General features: G+C 45.5%; 1 protein-coding gene across 5 annotated transcripts in view; it reads left to right on the forward strand.

The window, feature by feature from the left end:
* LOC122921092 (A-kinase anchor protein 2-like) overlaps nt 1-21,066 on the forward strand; it is a 376,427-nt gene that overhangs the window by 332,712 nt on the left and 22,649 nt on the right. For all 5 annotated transcript variants that reach the window (XM_044271024.1, XM_044271040.1, XM_044271032.1 and 2 more), the window contains 2 exons: nt 1,729-4,081; nt 19,817-19,995. In XM_044271024.1, the coding sequence (XP_044126959.1) occupies nt 1,729-4,081; nt 19,817-19,995 (2,532 nt within the window). The remainder of the gene's footprint in view (nt 1-1,728; nt 4,082-19,816; nt 19,996-21,066) is intronic.

Below are 21,066 nucleotides of genomic sequence, written 5' to 3' on the forward strand. Positions count from 1 at the left end.
CTCTCCATCATCCTGTTGTTGCCAAGGACAATACAATTGTTTTACTTTCTGTTAGTCATTTTGATTAAAGGGGTTTTCCAGGAGTAACTTACTGATGGTCTATCATATGGATAGGATAGGATATGTCAGCAATATCAGATGAGCAAGGGTCCGACTCCTGGCACTGGCTGTATTGGCACCAGAACTACACAGCTCCATACACTGTGTAGTGGCCCTGCCTTTTTCCGGCTCCAAAACAGCTTATTGTCAAAGGTATGGACAGGTCATCAATATGTTAGTCCTGGAAAATACTTTTAATATTAGGGCTAAGTAGCACTGCATGATATATATCACTATTAATCCTGAAAATAGTCATATTTTTGTAAATTAGCAAGCCACCATTTAGTAATTATATCTTTTTTTGCTTACAGAGATATTGAAATTTTTCTGTTTTGTTGTGGAGGCCATTTTTGCTAAAGTGGCAACTGAAGTGCAGCCATATTGGTTGTCACCAGTATCTGATGGGAAACCAAATCAGAATCACTTACATGGTGTAATGGAAATACCATGTATGACCAAGAGCTGCTTCTCTTCATAATGCCAGCGAATGGTCACAGGGTTCTTCATGGGACACTCCCTTAAGATTAATGCTTAAAATCTACATAGGGATCTCTTATCATTACCTTTTGTGGACTGCTGAGTAAATGCATCTACTTTTAGCTCCTTTTTGAAAGCTAAATCCATTAAGATTTCTTGTTGTAAAAAACATGTCTCAGACTGTTTTCTTCTCCTGCATCCCTATGATGCTGTGTCTTTCTATAAAGCAATTAACAGACACCAGATCTTCTGGAGGCATATGCCGCCATTGAAGGATCACTCATCACTCCAACAATGTGTCAGCAGAACCTATATTCTATTCTGGGAAGAAGGAATATTCAGCCATAACTAAACAAAGCCTGCACAACACCAGACAGAAGACAGCAAGAAAATATAAATTATACATTGAATGCTAAAGAGTCAGATTTGCATTATTTAAAAACATGCCCATGCATAGGTATATTTAGCCAGAGCGATATGAATATGGAGGACTATGTACAGCGTTAAGCTAGCCATACATATTAGAAAGTTGTCAGCTATCTCAACCCAACACTCCCCCCTCCGCTTACCCATGCACACTTGGCCCAGCCATTGCCATGCATTTTAGAAAGTGTTGGCTATCCCTCTCGAATCTGTCGCATACACATACACGTTTGGTCCAGCCAATGCAATACATTTTAGAAAGCTGTCAATTGTCTCTCCTGAATCCGCCTCATACACATGCACGCCCAGCTTGACCAAGCGTGCATGTGTTCTGAGCAATCATACAATACTCACCTCATCTCTGTTGTAATTGTTATCTTCAAGCTTCTTTGGTCCCCTCCTGTAGATCCTTCAGTACTGTACAGACTATGGACTCCATTATAGTCAGTGGGGTCTAAACCTTCCTCCCCCTCTCCCAAAATTCCTAGTTTTTTTATGTCATGCACTGCAGAAGGCTTTGTAGACTAGTAAAAGAGGCAAAATATGTAATTACGAACAGAGATTAAAGGCATTAGTATAACAAAAATACTGACATGACTGCTGAATTCATGTTTTTGTCTTAGCAATAAATTATTAATTTTACATCCACCAATAACATACCAATATCTGTTTTAGACCTTTACTGCATTTCCCTAAATATCTTATATGTATTATTTTCTTATTTTTTAGAGACCACAGATCCCAGAGGATGAACTTAAGCTGAAGAAGGATAAAGATCAAAACAGTGCCAATTATTCACAACCTATAAATATCATTCTAACCAATACTGAAACTATGGAGTTGGAGGTCCAGGCCACAGAGCATAAAGGAGTTGTGTTAATTACCCCAGATGTTGTAACAGACAATCAAAATGTTCTACTGTCTACACCAACAAACCAGAATGGACTTAAAGGCAGACATGAATCATTAGATAGCGACGTTGCAAAAGAGATAAGATATTTAGATGAAGTTCTGGAAGCCAGCTGTTGTGATACTGCAACAGATAACTCTTTCAATGGATCCCTTTCTTCTGAATCAACAGTTCATGCTTCTACGATAATTGTGGATGGCTCAGGTCCTTGTGTCAGTGTTACAAATGAATGTACCACTCCTGAAATGGATATAATAGCAGTGGACCGTAGACCCCTGCCAGTTGTGGAATTAAGTGAATCTATGGAGAACATGGAACCAATTAAAATTAATGGTTACTCCAAAGGGGAATTGAAAGATGATCACACTGATGTATTTACATATCCAGCTAGCCCAAATTCTTCAAACAGTTCACGGAGGTCATCTAGGGATGGTGACAATCTACCAAAGGTTATTAAAAAGGAAGCAAAGTTTGAGCTTCGAGCATTCCATGAGGAAAAAAAGCCATCAAAATTATTTGAAGATCTAAATGAGAAGGAACACTACAGAGTTAAGAAAGTAAGGCCTTCAGAGGAAGTTATTGAACTAGAAAAGGAAAGAATTGAACTGATCAAAAGTCAAGCTGTGAAAAAGAATCCCAGCATTGCAACCAAGTGGTGGAACCCACCACAGGAAAAAACCATAGAGGAACAACTAGATTCTGAGCATCTGGAATCACATCTGAAATATAAAGAGAGGAAACAAAAACAGCAACAAGGAACATCTCCGCCAGCTTTTAAAAGTAACCCTCCGACATTTGTACCTACAGAGACAATTTCTGTCAACAAGGAAGACATTGTTACTGAGCAAATAGACTTCTCAGCTGCAAGGAAACAGTTTTTGAACATAGAAAATGCAAGCCAGACTAATATAAAAGGACCACCAAAAAGATCTGTTGCACCAAATCTTTTTTCAGTGAAGCCATTCTATAAAGTGAACCAAACCAATAAACCTCAGTCATCTGTCATTGTGACTAGCGCATCAAGTTCATCTGTTGAAATGGTCAGACCTGATGAGATTTCATTGGTGAAAGTGGAAAAAGTGGACAGCACTTCTGAGGACCAATCATCAGCAGAGCAATCTAGGAAAAAGTCATCAGCAGAAGACCCTGATTTTGAAAATGCCACAACAACATTTACAATAGTAAAAGATGATGACATTGATATTTCAGACCGTTTTGTAAAGTCAGTGACTGTATCTTCTCTGCCAGAGGAGCTGGACTCCGGTTTAGATGATTTGTCCATTAAATCTCAGGACACTACAGTCATGGAAACACTTTCAAATGATTTTAGTATGGACAACATCAGTGACAGCGGGGCATCAAATGAAACTATTAATACCCTACATGACCATTCACTAGGAGAATTTTCACAACCCCAAACACCCCTTAAGGACACCCTATCTGATTACTCAATAGAAGGGGTCTCCAAATCATTTAGTGATCAAGGTTTTTATTCTCCATCATCCATGCTGAATGACTCTGTTGTTTCAGATGATCAATTGGAATACCAAGCTGGTATATTTGTACATAATGTAATCCAGCAAGCTCTTGCTGAAAAAGTAGGCTTGGCAGACTGTGGAAAACAAGATTGCTTGATAGAGAAGATTGATGAAGCCAAAGAGATGTCAGAAGGACAAAAAGTGATAGTAAGTGATACTATAAGACCACTAAGCCCGGAGAGGAAGGATGACAATTTATTTGAGCCACCTCAGGTTTCTTCACCAGTGCAAGACACAGGAGTTACAGTGACACCAAAGATTCCAGAGCAACTTAAAACCCATCAAGTTAAAGCTTTAGAACCTTTACCTATTCCACCTGTAATGGATGAAGATCCTATTGAAGAAAACAAGCATGAAAGTTACTTCAGCAAGTACTCCCAAGCTGCTGAACTAAGAAGCACTGCTTCCATCTTGGCAACACAAGAACCTGAGATAACAGTAGGACCTTTTAAATTGAGATCAAAGAAGCAGAGAACACTGTCAATGATTGAAGAGGAGATACGAGCTGCACAAGAAAGAGAACATGAATTGAAAAAGCAGAGACAGAGACAAAGCTTGCAAGGTCCACCAAGTCCATCAAGCAAAAATGCCCCTGTAGTGTCAACAAGAACAGCATCCTACAAAACTGCACCAGGTAAGCATGCATGAAAACCTTGCCAAAATCTCCATCCTCAGTTATTATTGGTGTTTCTAATCCCTCTCTCCTTAAAACTTAAAAGGGTTGTTCACTTGCAGGAGTCTTTTGGTAGACAATTAGCCGCCCCCCCCCCCCCCGCTCCAGTCACCGGACCTGTAGAGGGAAGCATACTTATGTCACATGACTATGACCAATTGCTGTGATCCAAGGCAGCATGTCACAACTGCAGCCAGTCACTGGTACTGCAACAGCGGCTGGGGAATGAACACCAAGTGATGGGTAGAAGATATATATGCTTCCATTAGCAAGTCCGGCCATAAGGGGAGTCTGTCAAAAGACCCCAGTTGGATGTATGGAATATACATTGTACTAGGTAAAATAGGTCATGCTTAAGACTATAGTTTAGAGTAGTAGTCTCTGGCCCCCCATTATGCCATAAATTAGAAGTTCCCAACCTTGTGTATGTTTTAATTCACAGTCAACCCAGTGTGTTGGTTGAGAGCCAGATTAGAAATGTAGAATCTGCACTGAGGCTTTCAGTCGTGATTTCTTCAGTCACACTGGCAAAAATGTCAAAAGTAGTACAAGTAGGTCTTCATGTTCCAAGCAGTGTATACAAAATAAAATAGATATTAGGGTTTTGGCCATTTTTTTTTTGGGGGGGGGGGGGGGGATACATTTGCTGTATTGTTAGTGGCTATTGAACTGTAGCCACTAAGTATGTGCCCTGTCATCCAATCCATGAAGGTGAGCCTCATATGTTTGGAGACCCCTGAAGAAGAAAGTTGTTAAATGTACATTGTTATTTTATAACTTGATGACTTGGAAAAGATTACAGTGCAATCAGAAAGTCTTCAGACACTTTCCTCACATTTTGTGATTATGGTCATGTGCTAAAATAAAATAAAAAAAATCGAGTTTTCCCCATCATTCTGCACTCAATACTGCAAAGTGCATAGAGAATTTTAGACATTTTTGCTAATTTATTAAAAAAGAAAAATTAAATATTGCACGGACATAAGTATTTAGACCCTTTGCTATGACTTGAAATGTCGCTCTGGGGGCCTTCCATTTCTCTTGATCATCTTTGAGATGTTTCTGCTCCTTAATTGGAATCCTCCTGTGGTATATTCAGTTTGTTTGGACATGATTTGAAAAGATATACCCATGTCTGTATGAGGTCTTACAGCTGACAATATCAGAGAAAAGACTAAGCCATGAGGAGGAAAGAACTGCCCGTAGAGCTCAGAGACAGGGTTGTGTGGAGGCACAGATCTGGAGAAGGATACAAAAAACTATTTTTCTGCACTGAAAGTGGCGTCTATAATTCATAAATGGAAGAGATTTAGAACAATCAGGAATCTAATTAGGGCTGGCTGCCCCATCAAAGTAATTGGGGATCAAGGGCCTTGGTAACAGAGGTGACCAAGAACCCAATGGTCACTCTAGCCGAGCTCCAAGCATACTTTGTGCTGGTGGGAGAAACTTTCAGAAGGTCAATCATCACAGCAGCACTCCACCAATCTGGGCTTTATGGCAGAGTTGTCATGGAACCATGAACCAGACGTACAACCGAGATAGGTGGAATAAGAAGGCTTTATTGAAAATCAAGCCGTAGCTAAAGTCCAAACGGATGGCTAAACTGAAGCAGGGTCTTGCGTAGACGGAGGTCAGGAACCAGGAGGGTAGTCAGACGTAGCCAGGATCAGGAACCAACGGGGTAGTCAGACGAAGCCAGGATCGGGAACCAACGGGGTAGTCAGACGAGGCCAGGATCAGGAACCAGAAGCAGCAGCAGTCTTTGAAGCATGTGCACACAGGAGGACCAAGCAAGGAACTGAAGCCACAGACCTTCTATATATATGAGCTAGGCATCCAGCTCCTCCCAGTGGGCAGGAGGAGCCGCAGGGTGGGAGGCTACAAGAAACCCAGAAACCAAGATGGCCGCCAGCACATGTCAAACGAAGGAGAACAGTGAGAAGGTAAGACCATGACAGTACCTCCCCCTCAAGGGCCCCTCCTCCGCGGAGTAAGGAACGGTTTCAGAGGGAAGCGTGCGTGGAAGGCTCGGAGCAACGCAGGAGCATGGACATCTGTGGAGGGAACCCAGGAACGCTCCTCTGGACCATAACCACGCCAATGGACCAAAAACTGCAACCGACCGCGGACCAGGCGTGAGTCCAGGATATTGCTCACCTCATATTCCTCACGATTGCCCACTTGGACCGGACGGGGCCGAGGAACCGAGGAAGTGAAACGATTACACACCAATGGCTTCAACAGGGAGACATGAAACACGTTGGAGATCCGCATGCCAGGAGGAAGCGCAAGGGCATAGGCTACCGGGTTTACCCTGTGAAGCACTCGGAAGGGACCAACAAAGCGAGGCGCCAGCTTGGGAGTGGGCACTCGAAGGTTGAGGTTGCGGGTGGACAACCATACACGGTCTCCGACCTGGTAGGAAGGAGCGGGCGCTCGTCTGCGATTAGCCTGGAGTCTCTGGCGTTGCGCAGAGACCTCAAGGGACCTCTGGATCTGTACCCAAGAAGTACGTAGGACGGAAAGGTGATCCTCCACAGCCGGAGTATCCTGGGGAGAGAATACCTCCGGTAACACGGCAGGTTGGAACCCATAATTGGCCATGAAGGGAGACGTCCCAGAGGAAGAGTTCACCGCCGTGTTCCTGGCAAACTCAGCCCAAGGCAGGAGGTCAACCCAATTGTCTTGGTGATCGGAGACATAGCAACGAAGGAATTGCTCCAAGGCCTGATTGGATCGTTCTGCGGCCCCATTGGACTGAGGGTGGTAGGCCGAGGAGAAAGAGAGATGAATCCCCAACTGGGAGCAAAAGGCGCGCCAGAACCTGGACACAAACTGACTCCCCCGATCCGACACAATCTCCTTGGGCAAACCGTGCAACCGGAAGACCTCCCTGGCAAAAATCGAGGCCAACTCTTGTGCAGAGGGTAACTTCTTGAGAGGAACACAGTGGCACATTTTGGAAAACCGATCCACAATCATGAGAATGACCGTATGGCCTCGGGATGCAGGAAGGTCCACAATGAAATCCATCCCCAGGTGTGACCATGGACGCTCCCCGGTGGCTATGGGTTGCAAAAGGCCCAATGGAAGGTGCCGAGGGGACTTACTCTGGGCACAAACGGAGCATGCCGCTACATATGCGGCGATGTCGGAACGTAGAGAAGGCCACCAGAACAGACGTGAAACCGCCCAGGACAGCTGATTCTTTCCAGGGTGCCCCGCGGCCTTGGAGTTATGGTAGGTTCGCAACAACCGAGTGCGCAACTCCTCAGGCACAAAACATCTGCCGTTGGGTCTCCCAGAGGGAGCACCAGATTGAGCCGCCAAAATCTGCTCACCCAGAGGAGAGGTCAGGCTGGTGCGAATAGCAGCCAGGATCTGATTCGGGGGTATGACCGTAGTCGGAATCGACTCCTCCCCGGACAGCTCGGAGTACTGCCGTGATAAGGCATCCGCTCTGATGTTCTTGGAGCCGGGTAGGTAGGAGACCACGTAATTAAAACGTGACAAGAACAGAGCCCATCTGGCCTGACGTGGTGTCAATCTCTTGGCCTCAGAGAGGTAGGTCAGATTCTTGTGGTCCGTCAGGATGAGAACCGGAACCACCGAGCCCTCGAGCAAGTGCCTCCATTCTTTAAGGGCCTGCACGATGGCCAATAACTCCCTGTCACCAATCTGATAGTTGCACTCCGCGGAAGACAGTTTCCGGGAGTAAAACCCACAAGGAAGCAGAGGACCCTCTGGTGTTCTACGCTGAGACAGGAGGGCGCCTACTCCCGTCTCAGACGCGTCCACCTCGAGGACAAAAGGCAACCCAGGGTTGGGATGCGACAGAATCGGAGCCGACACAAAGGCGGACTTTAGAGCCTCAAAAGCTCGGATGGCCTCGAGCGGCCAGACCTGAGGATTACTGCCCTTCCTGGTCAGATCCGTGAGAGGCTTGGCTAGCATGGAAAAGTCCCTGATGAACTTCCGATAATAATTGGCGAAGCCCAAAAAGCGCTGCAGGGCACGAAGCCCACTGGGCTGGGGCCACTGTAAGACAGCCGAAACCTTCTCAGGATCCATGGAGAACCCCTCAGCGGAAATGATGTAACCTAAGAAGGTTACCTGGGATCGGTGAAATTCGCATTTCTCAAGCTTACCGAACAGCTTGTTCTCTCGTAAGCGTTGCAACACTCGTCTGACATCCAGAATGTGGGCCTCCATGGATGCAGAATATACCAAGATGTCATCCAAATAGACCACCACACACTGCTGCAACAGGTCACGGAAAACATCGTTGATGAATTCCTGGAAGACTGCGGGCGCATTGCACAACCCAAAGGGCATAACCAAGGATTCATAATGACCGGTCCTGGTGTTAAACGCGGTCTTCCACTCATCGCCCGCCTTGATCCTTACCAGGTTATATGCCGCCCTCAGGTCGAGTTTGGTAAAGACCGTGGCCCCTTTGAGGCGATCGAACAGCTCGGAAATCAAGGGTATCGGGTAAGCGTTCTTGATCGTGATGCGATTGAGACCCCTGTAGTCGATGCAAGGCCTCAACTCACCGCCCTTCTTTTTCACAAAGAAAAATCCAGCCCCTGCCGGGGACGAGGATTTGCGAATGTGTCCGCGTGAAAGCGCCTCCCTCACGTACTCCTCCATGGCCTCATTCTCCGCTACCGACAGTGGATAGACTTTGCCACGAGGAGGAACGGCACCAGATTGTAACTCTATGGCACAATCGTATGGGCGGTGCGGAGGTAGGGCAACCGCACGCACCTTATCGAATACATCCCGGTACTCCTCGTATTCAGGAGGCAACAGAGAGTCCGAGGAAGTACACAGCAACTTGACAGGCCCATGGATGCAACTAGCCCCACACTGCGGTGACCACGAGAGGATCTCGGCCGATCTCCAATCGAAAGTCGGATTATGCTTCTGGAGCCAGGGGTACCCCAAGACCACCGAGTAGTGTGGAGACGAAATAACCTGGAGACAGACCGACTCTCTGTGAACGGCACCAATGGCCATCCCCACTGGAAGGGTCTCCTGAGTCACGTGTGGCGGCAGAAGGGGTCTGCCGTCTATCGCCTCAAGAGCCAGTGGGGAACCTCGAGGCTGCAGAGGAATGGAATTGGCGGCGGCGAACACACTATCAATGAACAAGCCACCAGCACCAGAGTCCACCAACGCCTGGGTCGTCACCGAGCCCCCGACCCAGGAGAGGACAACAGTAATCAGTGGTTTGTCAACACGGGAAACCGGGGACGAGGAGACTCCACCCAAGATCTGCCCCCGACAGGATCTCAGGTGCGAGCGTTTCCCGGACGGTTCGGGCATGCCAACCGAAAATGCCCACCGAGACCACAGTACATGCATCGGCCCTCGCGTCTCCGGAGTACCCTCTCCCCCTCGGACAGGCGAGCAACCCCCAGCTGCATGGGTTGACCCCCAGACCAGTCATCCCCAGGAGGCGTGGGAGGAGAGGGAGGCACGGGTGGGACAGCAAACGTAGGCGCCAATCTGTTAGAAGGCCTCCGCAGGCTCTCCTTAAAGGAAGGTCTCTCCCTGAGTCTGGTGTCAATCAAAATCAGGAAAGAAATAAGGGACTCGAGCTCCACTGGTAGGTCCTTGGCTGCAATCTCATCCTTCAAGGCATCCGAGAGACCATGAGAGAAAGCAGCGACCAGAGCCTCATTATTCCAGCCCACCTCTGCTGCCAGGGTACGAAACTCAATGGCGTATTCAGCTACGGATCGTGAACCCTGTCTGATGGACATAAGGAGCTTCGCAGCAGAGGCAGCACGAGCCGGCACATCGAATACCTTCCGAAGAGAAGCAACAAAACCGGAAGACTCGGCAACCACCGGATTGTTGTTCTCCCATAAAGGGCTGGCCCAGGCCAAGGCCTTGTCCGAGAGCAGCGAGATCAAGAAGCCCACCTTTGATCTCTCAGTAGGAAAGGCATGTGGCAGCAACTCGAAATAAATGGCCACCTGGTTAAGGAAACCTCGGCACTGAGTTGGCTCTCCCCCAAAGCGCTGTGGAAGGGGGGCAGAACCGGTCATACCCCGAAACACCGCAGGTGCAGCAACAGGTGTCGGGGTAGACTCTGGCGCAACAACCGGAGCGGCAGTAGGAGCGGGCCCAGGAGCGACAACCGACCCATCGGCAACGGAAGCTAAATGAGCCGTGCGTTCAAGCAGGGTTTGTAACGCCACAGCGAACCGACCCAACAGGTGATCCTGCTGATCAAGTCTGGCAACCAGCGTAGGTAGCGAGGATGGCCCTGTACCGTCAGAATTCATGGCTTGGTCCTAATGTCAAGGAACCATGAACCAGACGTACAACCGAGATAGGTGGAATAAGAAGGCTTTATTGAAAATCAAGCCGTAGCTAAAGTCCAAACGGATGGCTAAACTGAAGCAGGGTCTTGCGTAGACGGAGGTCAGGAACCAGGAGGGTAGTCAGACGTAGCCAGGATCAGGAACCAACGGGGTAGTCAGACGAAGCCAGGATCGGGAACCAACGGGGTAGTCAGACGAGGCCAGGATCAGGAACCAGAAGCAGCAGCAGTCTTTGAAGCATGTGCACACAGGAGGACCAAGCAAGGAACTGAAGCCACAGACCTTCTATATATATGAGCTAGGCATCCAGCTCCTCCCAGTGGGCAGGAGGAGCCGCAGGGTGGGAGGCTACAAGAAACCCAGAAACCAAGATGGCCGCCAGCACATGTCAAACGAAGGAGAACAGTGAGAAGGTAAGACCATGACAAGAGTGTCCAGAAAGAAGCCTCTCCTCAGTAAAAGACACATACACCTAAATTACTCTGACTATCAGGAACAAGATTCTCTGGTCTGATTAAACCAATATTGAATTTACTGCATTCTAAGTGTCATGTCTGGAGGAAACCAGGCACTGCTCATCACCTACCCAATACCATCCCTACAGTGAAGCATGTTGGTGGCAGCATCATGCTGTGGGGGTGTTTTTAGTAGCTGGGACAGGGAGACTGGTCAGGGTGTGGGAAAGCTGAATGGAGCAAAGTACAAAGATATTCTTAATAAAAACCTGATTCAGAATGCTCTGGACCTCAGACTGGGCTGAAAGCTCACCTTCCAAAAAGACAATGACCCTAGGAACACAGCCAAGACAGTAAAAATGGCTGTCTACTGATTGTTCCCATTCAACCTGATAGAGCTTGAGAGGATCTGCAGAGAAGAAAAGCAGAAAATCCCCAAATCCAGTTATGCAAACCTTGTGGAATGATACCTAAGAAGAATGGAGGCTGTAAACACTGCAAAAGGTTCTTCAACTCCGTAATGAGTAAAAGGTCTAAATACTTAATTTTAGTTTTTCATTTTCAAAAAATTAGCAAACAGGATCAGATTGGCCCACCAGAGTACCAGAGGATCCTCCGGTGGGACCAATCTCTGACAATAATAGACCCTTAATAAAACAGAGCCCTTAAGGTTCTATATACACAGAATGTGGGACCTCAGAATCATTTCATCTGGTGGGCTCAAGGGACTTCAATCCGACACTGTTAGCAAAGATTTCATTTTCTCATTATAGGGTATTAAGGGTACTTTCACACTTGCGGCAGAGGATTCTGGCAGGCAGTTCCGTCGCTGGAACTGCCTGCCGGATCTGGCAATCCGGACGCAAACTGATGGCATTTGTCAGACTGATCTGACAAATGCATTGAAATACCAGATCCTTCTTTCTGGCGTCATCCGGAAAAACATATCCGGTATTATTATTTTTTGCCTTTTTAAAGGTCTGCGCATCTGCCGTTTTGCCGGAACACTTAATGTCGGATCCGGCACTAATGCACTTCAATGTAAACTAATGCCGGCAAGTGATCAGTATGCTGCAGTATTTTCTCCGTCCAAAAAACGTAAGAGTGACTGAACTGATGCATCCTGAACGGAATGCTCTTTATTCAGAATACATTAGGATAAAACTGATCCTCTAGGATGGAACTCAATACCGGAAAACAAAACCGGTAGTGTGAAAGTATGGTGGGGAAAAACTTGATTTTAGTACAAGACTACAACATAACAACATGTGAAAAAGTGAAAGGGTCTAAAGACTTTCTGAATGCACTGTATATTACAGACCCAATACACTATAGTATTTTTTTTTTTTAAATCAGTCCCCATGCCCCATTTATAGTCCCTCCCATTACCCGTTGCTGGCCAGTATATACAGCAGTGTACTGATATGTGAGGTATGAGGTATAAATTACAGCTCATACCTCACATATAAGTACACTGCTGTATATCCTACATATCAACACACTGTATCTATTATGCCTCGTACCTCACGTCAGTACACTGCTGTATATACTATATATTTTAACTTACTTAATCTATTGTACCTTGTAACTCGTTAATCAGTACACTGTTGTATATAATATGTGTCTGTACACACTACATCTATTATACCTTATACCTCACATATCAGTACACTGCTGGGTATACTACATACCTGTGTCCACTATATCTAGTATACTGTATAATATATGCGGTGTGTGTATGTATGTATAGCAGTGTACTGATGTGACACATACAAGGTATAATAGTGCAGTGTGTACAGACATATGTGGTCAGTTATGGTATATATATTATGGTTATTGTGTGAGGTACATAATGTAATAGTGGTTGTAACCATCAGTACTGTTTATATGAGTGAGATATAAGTAAAAAATAGGGGATGGGGTGCAAATGAAGAGAAAGGAGGAGGACCTCCTCTTACCATTCCATTCTAGTCTTGGGGTACTTTCACACTAGCGTTAAAGTTTTCTGGTATTGAGTTTCGTTACAGGGGCTCAATACCGGGAAAAAACTGATCAGGCATATCCCTATGCATTCTGAATGGAGAGCAATCCGTTCAGGATGCATCAAGATGTCTTCAGTTCAGTCACTCTTACGGTATTTGGCCGGAGAAAACACTGCTGTGGTATTTTCTCAGTCAAAAATTCCGGAACACTTGTCGGATCCGCCATTATTAAAAATGCAAAAAAACAAATACTGGATCCGTTTTTCCGGATGACACCAGAGAGACAGATCCGGTGTTTCAATGCATTTGTTAGACGGATCCGCATCCGGATCTGTCCAAAAATGCTATCCGTTTGCACACGGATTTCCGAATCCGGCAGGCAGTTCCGGCGACTGTACTGCCTGCCGGATCTTCACAACGCAAGTGTGAAAGCACCCTTAGTGGAGAGCTCATCCTACAGTTCATTTCCATGTTGTTGGGGGTTCAAGGACCTGTGATGATGCTCTGTGCAGTTCCTTTAATAGCTGTACAGGACCTGTGATGATGATGTCACCACAGGTCCTGGCAGATGCTTCTATCTAACCTTGGAACTACACCATGCTCTGTGCAGTTCCTTAACTAGATGACATCATCACAGGTCCTTTAACCTTCTCTACTGATGATAGGGATACTATACTAGAGCTGGACAGTAATGAGTGTAATTGGGGGGGGCTTTGGTTCACTTTGGCCCCCTTTTTCCCATGGGACAATAACAGCTGCGTGGTCTGCCTGTATTGGAGGTCCGCCACTGGGTAAGGGTCCGCCAATCAGCTTTTTGAAGAGGAGCACTGCAGGTTTTCACAATCTGTTATGGATTGTATGTCAGTTTTTGCTAGCAAATGGATTTTCCTATAATAGCAAAACAACTTCCTTTCTAAAATGGAATATTTTTAGCTGTTTGAAGGGGTGCATTATTACTCCACCCAAATGGATATAGATTTGAACCTCGTTCTAATACATGATAGAGCAACAATAAAAGCAGTCACTACTTGGAGGCACTGATGAAGTTGGAAATGGTGACTTGTGTTTAATTTCAATCATGTATAATCTTAAAGGGGTTGGCCACATTTTGGGGGAGGATTTTGGCAGACTCCTCTCCTGAGGAGACCTGCAAAGTGAAGAATACTTACCTGATCTCCAGCCTCAGCTGCCTTGTTCGAGTCCCCTGCTGTCAAGGCCCTCCTTAAAGCTGCGGCAGCCAATTGCTGGCCACAGCAGTGACCTGCTCCCCTTGCATCATATCAATTGGTCACATGATGCAAGGACAGGGCACTGCTACGGCCAGGGATTGACAGCAGTGGCGAAAAAGTGAATGTTGAGGAGAGGGGATCAGCGCACAAAGCCCAGGGCACTAAACATTAACTAATGGGGCTTGTGGTCATGGTGCCAGTGGGATTAAAACTGAACCATGCAGGTTAAATGACTGAAAAATCTATCACACAATGTATGTTCACTTTGCTTTCCCCATCACCTATACAGTGCTTTCAGCAATACTGCTGCCTTTAAAGGGGTTGTCCTCAGGATAGGTCATTGATATCAGATAGGCGGGGTCCGACACCCAGGACTCCTGCCAATCAGCTGGTTGAAGAGAAGGTCGCGGGCTGTGCCAGTGAAGCCTTCTCTTCATTGTTTACCTGCTCGCTGTCAACATCCCAACGTCAGAATCATAATTACAAGAAGCCGATCTGATATTGATGAACTTTCATGACCCTTTTAAGCTACGGACCTGTGCCCCGAATATAAAAGAGACTCACCTTCCACGGACCCGCCTCTGCGCTGTTTATGGTGGGACCGGGAAGCGACTGGGTCCTGTGACCGCTGCGGCCAATCAAAGGCCCCAGGAGACATTTGAACGGTGCATCACTAGTGTGACGTATCGTTCCATGGGACCTGCAAGCAGCTGGGAATAGAGGAGCGGTGGGACCACGTGCAGTTGAGTCTTCTTTTTTAAGTTCAAGGGCACAAGTCTAAAGCATAGGGGTTCTCAGCTGCAATGTCGGACAACCCCTTTAAGGTGAGTCATAGGCGTTCATAATGTAAACATACATTTACTATATTATAAGCTGATGTTTCCCATGAAAGGGCTGAATGTCCTGCATATTATGTCATTCTCTTACTGGGTCCCTGCCATCTGTTGGAAATTTCAAACCAATTAGCTCACTGGGAAAGGGTGCACAAAACAAATGCACTTTATGTACATAAGTATTGTCAGCTAAATCTCCTCTCAATAGAGGCTTTTCTACAAAGCTCTAGTGGATAAGCTCACATTGAACTAATATGAAGGGGGAAAAACAGTCATCAACAAAATGTGAAGCCAGTCTTCTAGTGCCAAGTATGTTCTCTCTGAGAGCGCTTAATCTGGGATTATTGTTCATTAATACTGGCAACTTCACAATTGCAAGGGATACCCTGTCCGCAATAAATAATGATAGGCTTTCCTATGAATGGTTAATCATTTTACAAGAAGCATTTGGAAAACCTTGCTATGTGTGAAGGGTAAGACCCTATATCCCGGAGAATATGTACTGTCAGTCCAACATGTGCTTTAGGCCTCATGCACACGACAGTGCTTTTTCACTGTCAGTGATTTGGCTTCAGTGGTCCGTGTCCGATTTTGCTTCAGTTGTGTTTCCTTGTGTCTTCCTTTTTTTTGTCTGACAGGGGGAAAAAAAGGAAGGTTAATGAAAAGTGTAATTTTATTGCACCAAGGTTACGGACACGGATGACATACCAGTTGTGCATCCGTTTTTTTTGATGGACCCATTGACTTGAATGGGTCCGTCCTCCGTTTTCCACTGACAAGAATAGGACAGGTTATATTTTTTTGCCGGACTGGAATCACGGATCACGGACGCGGAGAAAAAACGGAGGACTATCAGTTTTTTTTCACAGCTCCATAGAAATTAATGGGACCTCCGTTAAACTGTGAAAAATGACGGAACGGATGCACACAACGGTCGTGTGCATCAGGCCTTATACAGAGTAAGGTCTCTTGCACATGACCGTATGGCTTTTTCAATATTTTGCGGAACAGAACAGCTGGCCCCTGATAGAACAGTACTATCCTTGTCCGTTATACAGACAATAATAGGACATGTTCTATGTTTGAACAGAACAGAAATACGGAAACGGAAGGCATACGGAGTACCTTCTGTTCTTTTTGCGGATCTATTGAAATGAATGGTTCCGTATACGGTACGCAAAAAAAGGAATGGAAACGAGGAAAAAAAACGTTCGTGTGCAAGAGGCCTTAGGCCGCTTTCACACCGTGTTTAGTCAGTGTTTGATCAATTATTTCCGTCAGTGATCCTGAGCCAAAACCAGGAGTGGACAATGCACAGAGATAAGGGATAATGAAAAGATTTGCACCTGTTTTAGCTCACAATAACTGATGGAAATCACTGATCAAACACTGACCAAGCACCGACTGTATGAAAGCGCTCAAACTTTTGCTCATTTATGTTCTTTTTCTAAATGACATTTTTCACTAGGATCTAACAAAAAAAACTAATTTAAATGGGTTATCCGGGAATTATTATTGATGAGCTATCCTCTGGATAAGTCATAAATATCAGATCAGCACCGGGCCGACACCTGGGACCCCTACCGATCAGTTGGGAGAGATGTCAAGCACTCCCTGAGCACCGTGGACTCTTCCATGTGGTGTCACCGTACATCGGCCACATGGCCTAATTGTAGCTCAGTACCATTCAAGTCAGTGGGGTTTAGCTGCAATACCAAGCACAGCCCATATATGACGTACGGAACTGTGCTTGGTAAGTGCCCGGGAAGCCGCCGTGCTCACCAAAGCACCACTGAGCTCCTCATCTTCCCAAAACAGCTGATCGGCGAGGGTGCCGGTCTTCAAACCGCCAGCCAATGTGATAACGATGACCTATCATGTGGATAGGTCATCAATATTATTTCCTGGATAACCCCTATAAGGGAAAACTTTATTTATTAAGGGGAATCATTGGTTTTCATTCCAATTGTCTTGTATTTCCTATAAAGCGTCCTTCCTATTTATTAAAAATGTCAACAGAATACAACACATCATCAAATCAAAAAGGAAGCAGCAATACACAAGTACTCAAGTGAATTTGACACTTATTCACTCAATGTACTGGCAACATTTCAGTCCCTCATTGGAACCATGTTTAAGGATGTGATAATATTGATATACCCTAAAGCTATATATTTCATGTAAATGGAGCCATGAGAGCGTTGACAGACCTGGTGTGAAAATCTAGCAGTGTGCTAGACAAATAACTATGAATCTCAGCAAAGGGGCACAATAAGTTACAATATGCCTCAATGTGGACTGTAAACTGGTACTACTATTAGGCACTGAGTACTCACCTATACTGCAAAGGTTTACGAATAGCTTTTGTGGCATCTTGATTATTTGTATTGCCATAGAGGGCATATCTCTTCTTTCATTCCTAGGCTCTAAGGCTTCTCTAACGCTACTTTCACACCTGCGTTCGGTGCGGATCCGTCTTGTATCTGCACAGACGGATCTGCACCGATAATGCAAACGCTTGTATCCGTTCAGAACGGATCCGTTTTCACTATTCATTCAAAAAAAAGTCTAAGTCAAAATGGATCCGTCTTGACTTTGACATTGAAAGTCAATGGGGGACGGATCCGTTTTCAATTGCACCATATTGTGTCAGTGAAAAACGGATCCATCCCCATTGACTTACATTGTAAGTCAGGACGGATCCGTTGGGCTCCGCATAGTCAGACGGTCACCAAAACGCTGCAAGCTGCGTTTTAGTGACCGTCTAAAAAACGCAACGGAGACCAAACACAGCCAAACTGATGCATTCTGAACAAATCCTTATCCATTCAGAATGCATTGGGGCTGAACTGATCCATTTTGGACCGCTTGTGAGAGCCCTGAACGGATCTCACAAGCGGACCCAGAAACACCAGTGTGAAAGTAGCCTAAGCCACCTGATACATAATAAACTCGGGCTTCCCAGTACCAGCCCCAGTCAGGATCAGATCTGTGGGGGTTTGACACCCAGCACCCCCATCAACTAGCTGTTTTGGACAGCCACCAGTGCTGGATACTAGGACAGAAGGCAGTACCCCGGCATGACAACTACACAGTGGACAGAACCTTCTACATCCAGCTCCATCCACTGTATGCTGCTCAGTGTGGTGCAGGGTGCAGGACTCTGGCCAATCTGATATTGATATCCTCAGGATAGCTCATTAATATCTGTGCCCCAAAAAATCCCTTTAATCCACCCAGTTTTTTATACAGATGCATAGGCTGGTTGTCTGTATGTATTGCAATCAGTGTACTGTGCCATGTTTGCAAAGGGTGATGAACTAGGGCCCCACCCTGTGTTAGGTCCCAAAGAGAGATCCACCTGCTAGACTGGAGTACTGGAGATAGTAATGTGCTTATAGCTTCATAGGACTACTAAGGGGTGAGGCATCCTGTACGTCTCCATTCATAGTGAGTACAGTAATGCCAGGTAGCTGTGAGTTACTGATATCTGTTCCTTAAAGTGGTCCTTTAAATTGAAAAGTTGACATTGCTAGGGGAAGCAGCAGTCAGCAGGTCTGCAGCTTCCGTACCCCTTCAAAGTTTATTGCAGCCCCAGGAGAGTTGTGAGGTTTTGCAGTCCTAGGACCCGGACATGTGCAGCCTTGTGTAGAGGGTATAAGCATAGTTTTTTGTATGTTAGTTGGGTGACACCCTGTGGTCATTTAGTATTTTGTGCAAGAACAAAAGTTCTGTCATTTAAGCACATGGGGGAGGATTATCAGGCTCTGTACGCCAAAGCTGTGCTATCAGAAAGTCTCAAAATAGGGCTCTGAGACTTTTTGGACTTATGTTGTCAAAAATGGTGACACATTTTGCACTGTTTACACTACTCACTCCAGTAGTGTGTGGGAAAGTGTGCACAGTTAGTCTAAGTCATATTCTCAAAGGGGCAATTTACTATCCAGAAATTCGCCAGGGGAAATGTCCAGTCCTGTAATTTAAGAAACAGGGGGACCTTCTTCACCCCTTGCAGATATAGGACTGTCGTTGATAAGGTTAGTTTCACACTAGCGTTGGTGAGAACCATCAGGGAATAGACTGCTAGGTCTCTCTGGATCTGGCATTGCCGGAAACTACATGATTGCTGCAGCAGTAGTCTGCCGATTCTTGGTATATTTGCCAGGTTGCGGACAGATTTCCACCAGTCTCCATTATAGTGTATGGGGCCGGACAGCATTCAAGTAGTTTCTGCCAATGCCTGATCCAGAGAGACAAATCGATTCGCTCATCACTATTTCCTCGCTTTAGATTAAGGAGATCACTGTCCATATAGCCAATAAAAGTGACAAACATTATAGGTTACTTGTGTTTTCATTTGTGATGATGATTAAAAGGGTTTTACAAGGTTAGGAAACAGCCAAAGAATGAAACCAGCACTGATTACAATTCTTGATTATTCTTTATTTGATATTACAGCATTGCACAAACAGGAAAACACGGCACCCCAACTGTAGAGGTGTTTCGGACAAGTAAGGACATGTAATGACTAAGGACATGGAACTTGTCCGAAACACCTCTACAGTTGGGGTGCCGTGTTTTCCTGTTTGTGCAATGCTGTAATATCAAATAAAGAATCATCAAGAATTTAACCAGTGCTGGTTTACCTCTTTGGCTGTTCTAGGAGCTCGGGAATTGGACCATGCATAATTAGTAGCCAAGAGGCAGGAGAGTTGGGGTCTACCATAAGATGAAAACCAACAATTTGACCTCCTGGGATTAGAGGTTTCATACAAAGTAGTGTGCACTCTGTATAAGCGAGAATATCTTCCTATCTGACACTGCTGTTAATACTGTTGTTGCTTTCATCTTTTCAGGTAAAATAGAGAAAGTCAAATCGTCACCTTCGCTGAAAGTAGAAAGCTTCCCTGAACAAAGTGATCCACAGCTCGAAGATGCCACAGGATCCCAACGTCCTAAAACTCTCATGCAAACACTCATGGACGATTATGAGAGCCATAAAAGTAAGAGACGTGACCGAGTGGATGATTCTAGTGTAAGTTTTCCTTTTCTTCATGCTTTCGTGTAACTTTTCTGCAGATCTACATAACACATACTAATGTTTGCATAATCTTACATCAACCTGAAAAAGAAATCAACCAAATAACGCAGTAACCCATAGACCTGTAGGCATTCATTTACTACAGTATTTCATCCTTCATCTTCTGCAGGGGTGGAGTGACATTGTAAGAGAGAACCAGTAGTCCATTAATCAGAACCCATTAGGCTGGTTTCCCACGGGCGAGATTTCCGCTCGGGTGCAATGCATGAGGTGAACACATTGCATCCGCACTGAATCCCGACCCATTCATTTCTATGGGGCTGTGCAGATGAGCAGTGATTTTCACGCATCACTTGTGCGCTGCGTGAAAATCGCAGCATGTTCTATATTCTGCGTTTTCCACGCAACGCAGGCCCCTTAGAAGTGAATGGGGCTGCGTGGGGCTCCGTTTTTCACGCACGGTTGCTAGGAGACGATCGAGATGGAGACCTGATCATTATAATTTTCCCTTATACCATGGTTATAAGGGAAAATAATATCATTCTTAAAGGGAACCTGTCACCGGGATTTTGTGTATAGAGCTGAGGACATGGGTTGCTAGATGGCCGCTAGCACATCCACAATACCCAGTCCCCATAGCTCTGTGTGCTTTTATTGTGTAAAAAACAAGATTTTATAGATATGCAAATTAACCTGAGATGAGTCAGGGACAGGACTCATCTAAGGTTAATTTGCATATGTATCAAATCGTTTTTTTTACACAATAAAAGCACACAGAGCTATGGGGACTGGGTATTGCAGATGTGCTAGCGGCCATCTAGCAACCCATGTCCTCAGCTCTATACACAAAATCCCGGTGACAGGTTCCTTTTAATACAGAATGCATAGTACAATAGGGCTGGAGGGGTAAAAAAAAAATATACATTTTTTTACTCACCTTAATCCACTTGTTCGCGCAGCCCGGCTTCTCTTCTGTCTATATCTTTGCTGTGCACAGGAAAAGGACCTGTGGTGACATCACTACGCTCATCACATGGTCCGTCACATGATCCATCACCATGGTAA

The sequence above is a fragment of the Bufo gargarizans genome, chromosome 1, assembly GCF_014858855.1.
Source record: "Bufo gargarizans isolate SCDJY-AF-19 chromosome 1, ASM1485885v1, whole genome shotgun sequence".
NCBI classification, from domain to species: Eukaryota; Metazoa; Chordata; class Amphibia; order Anura; family Bufonidae; genus Bufo; species Bufo gargarizans.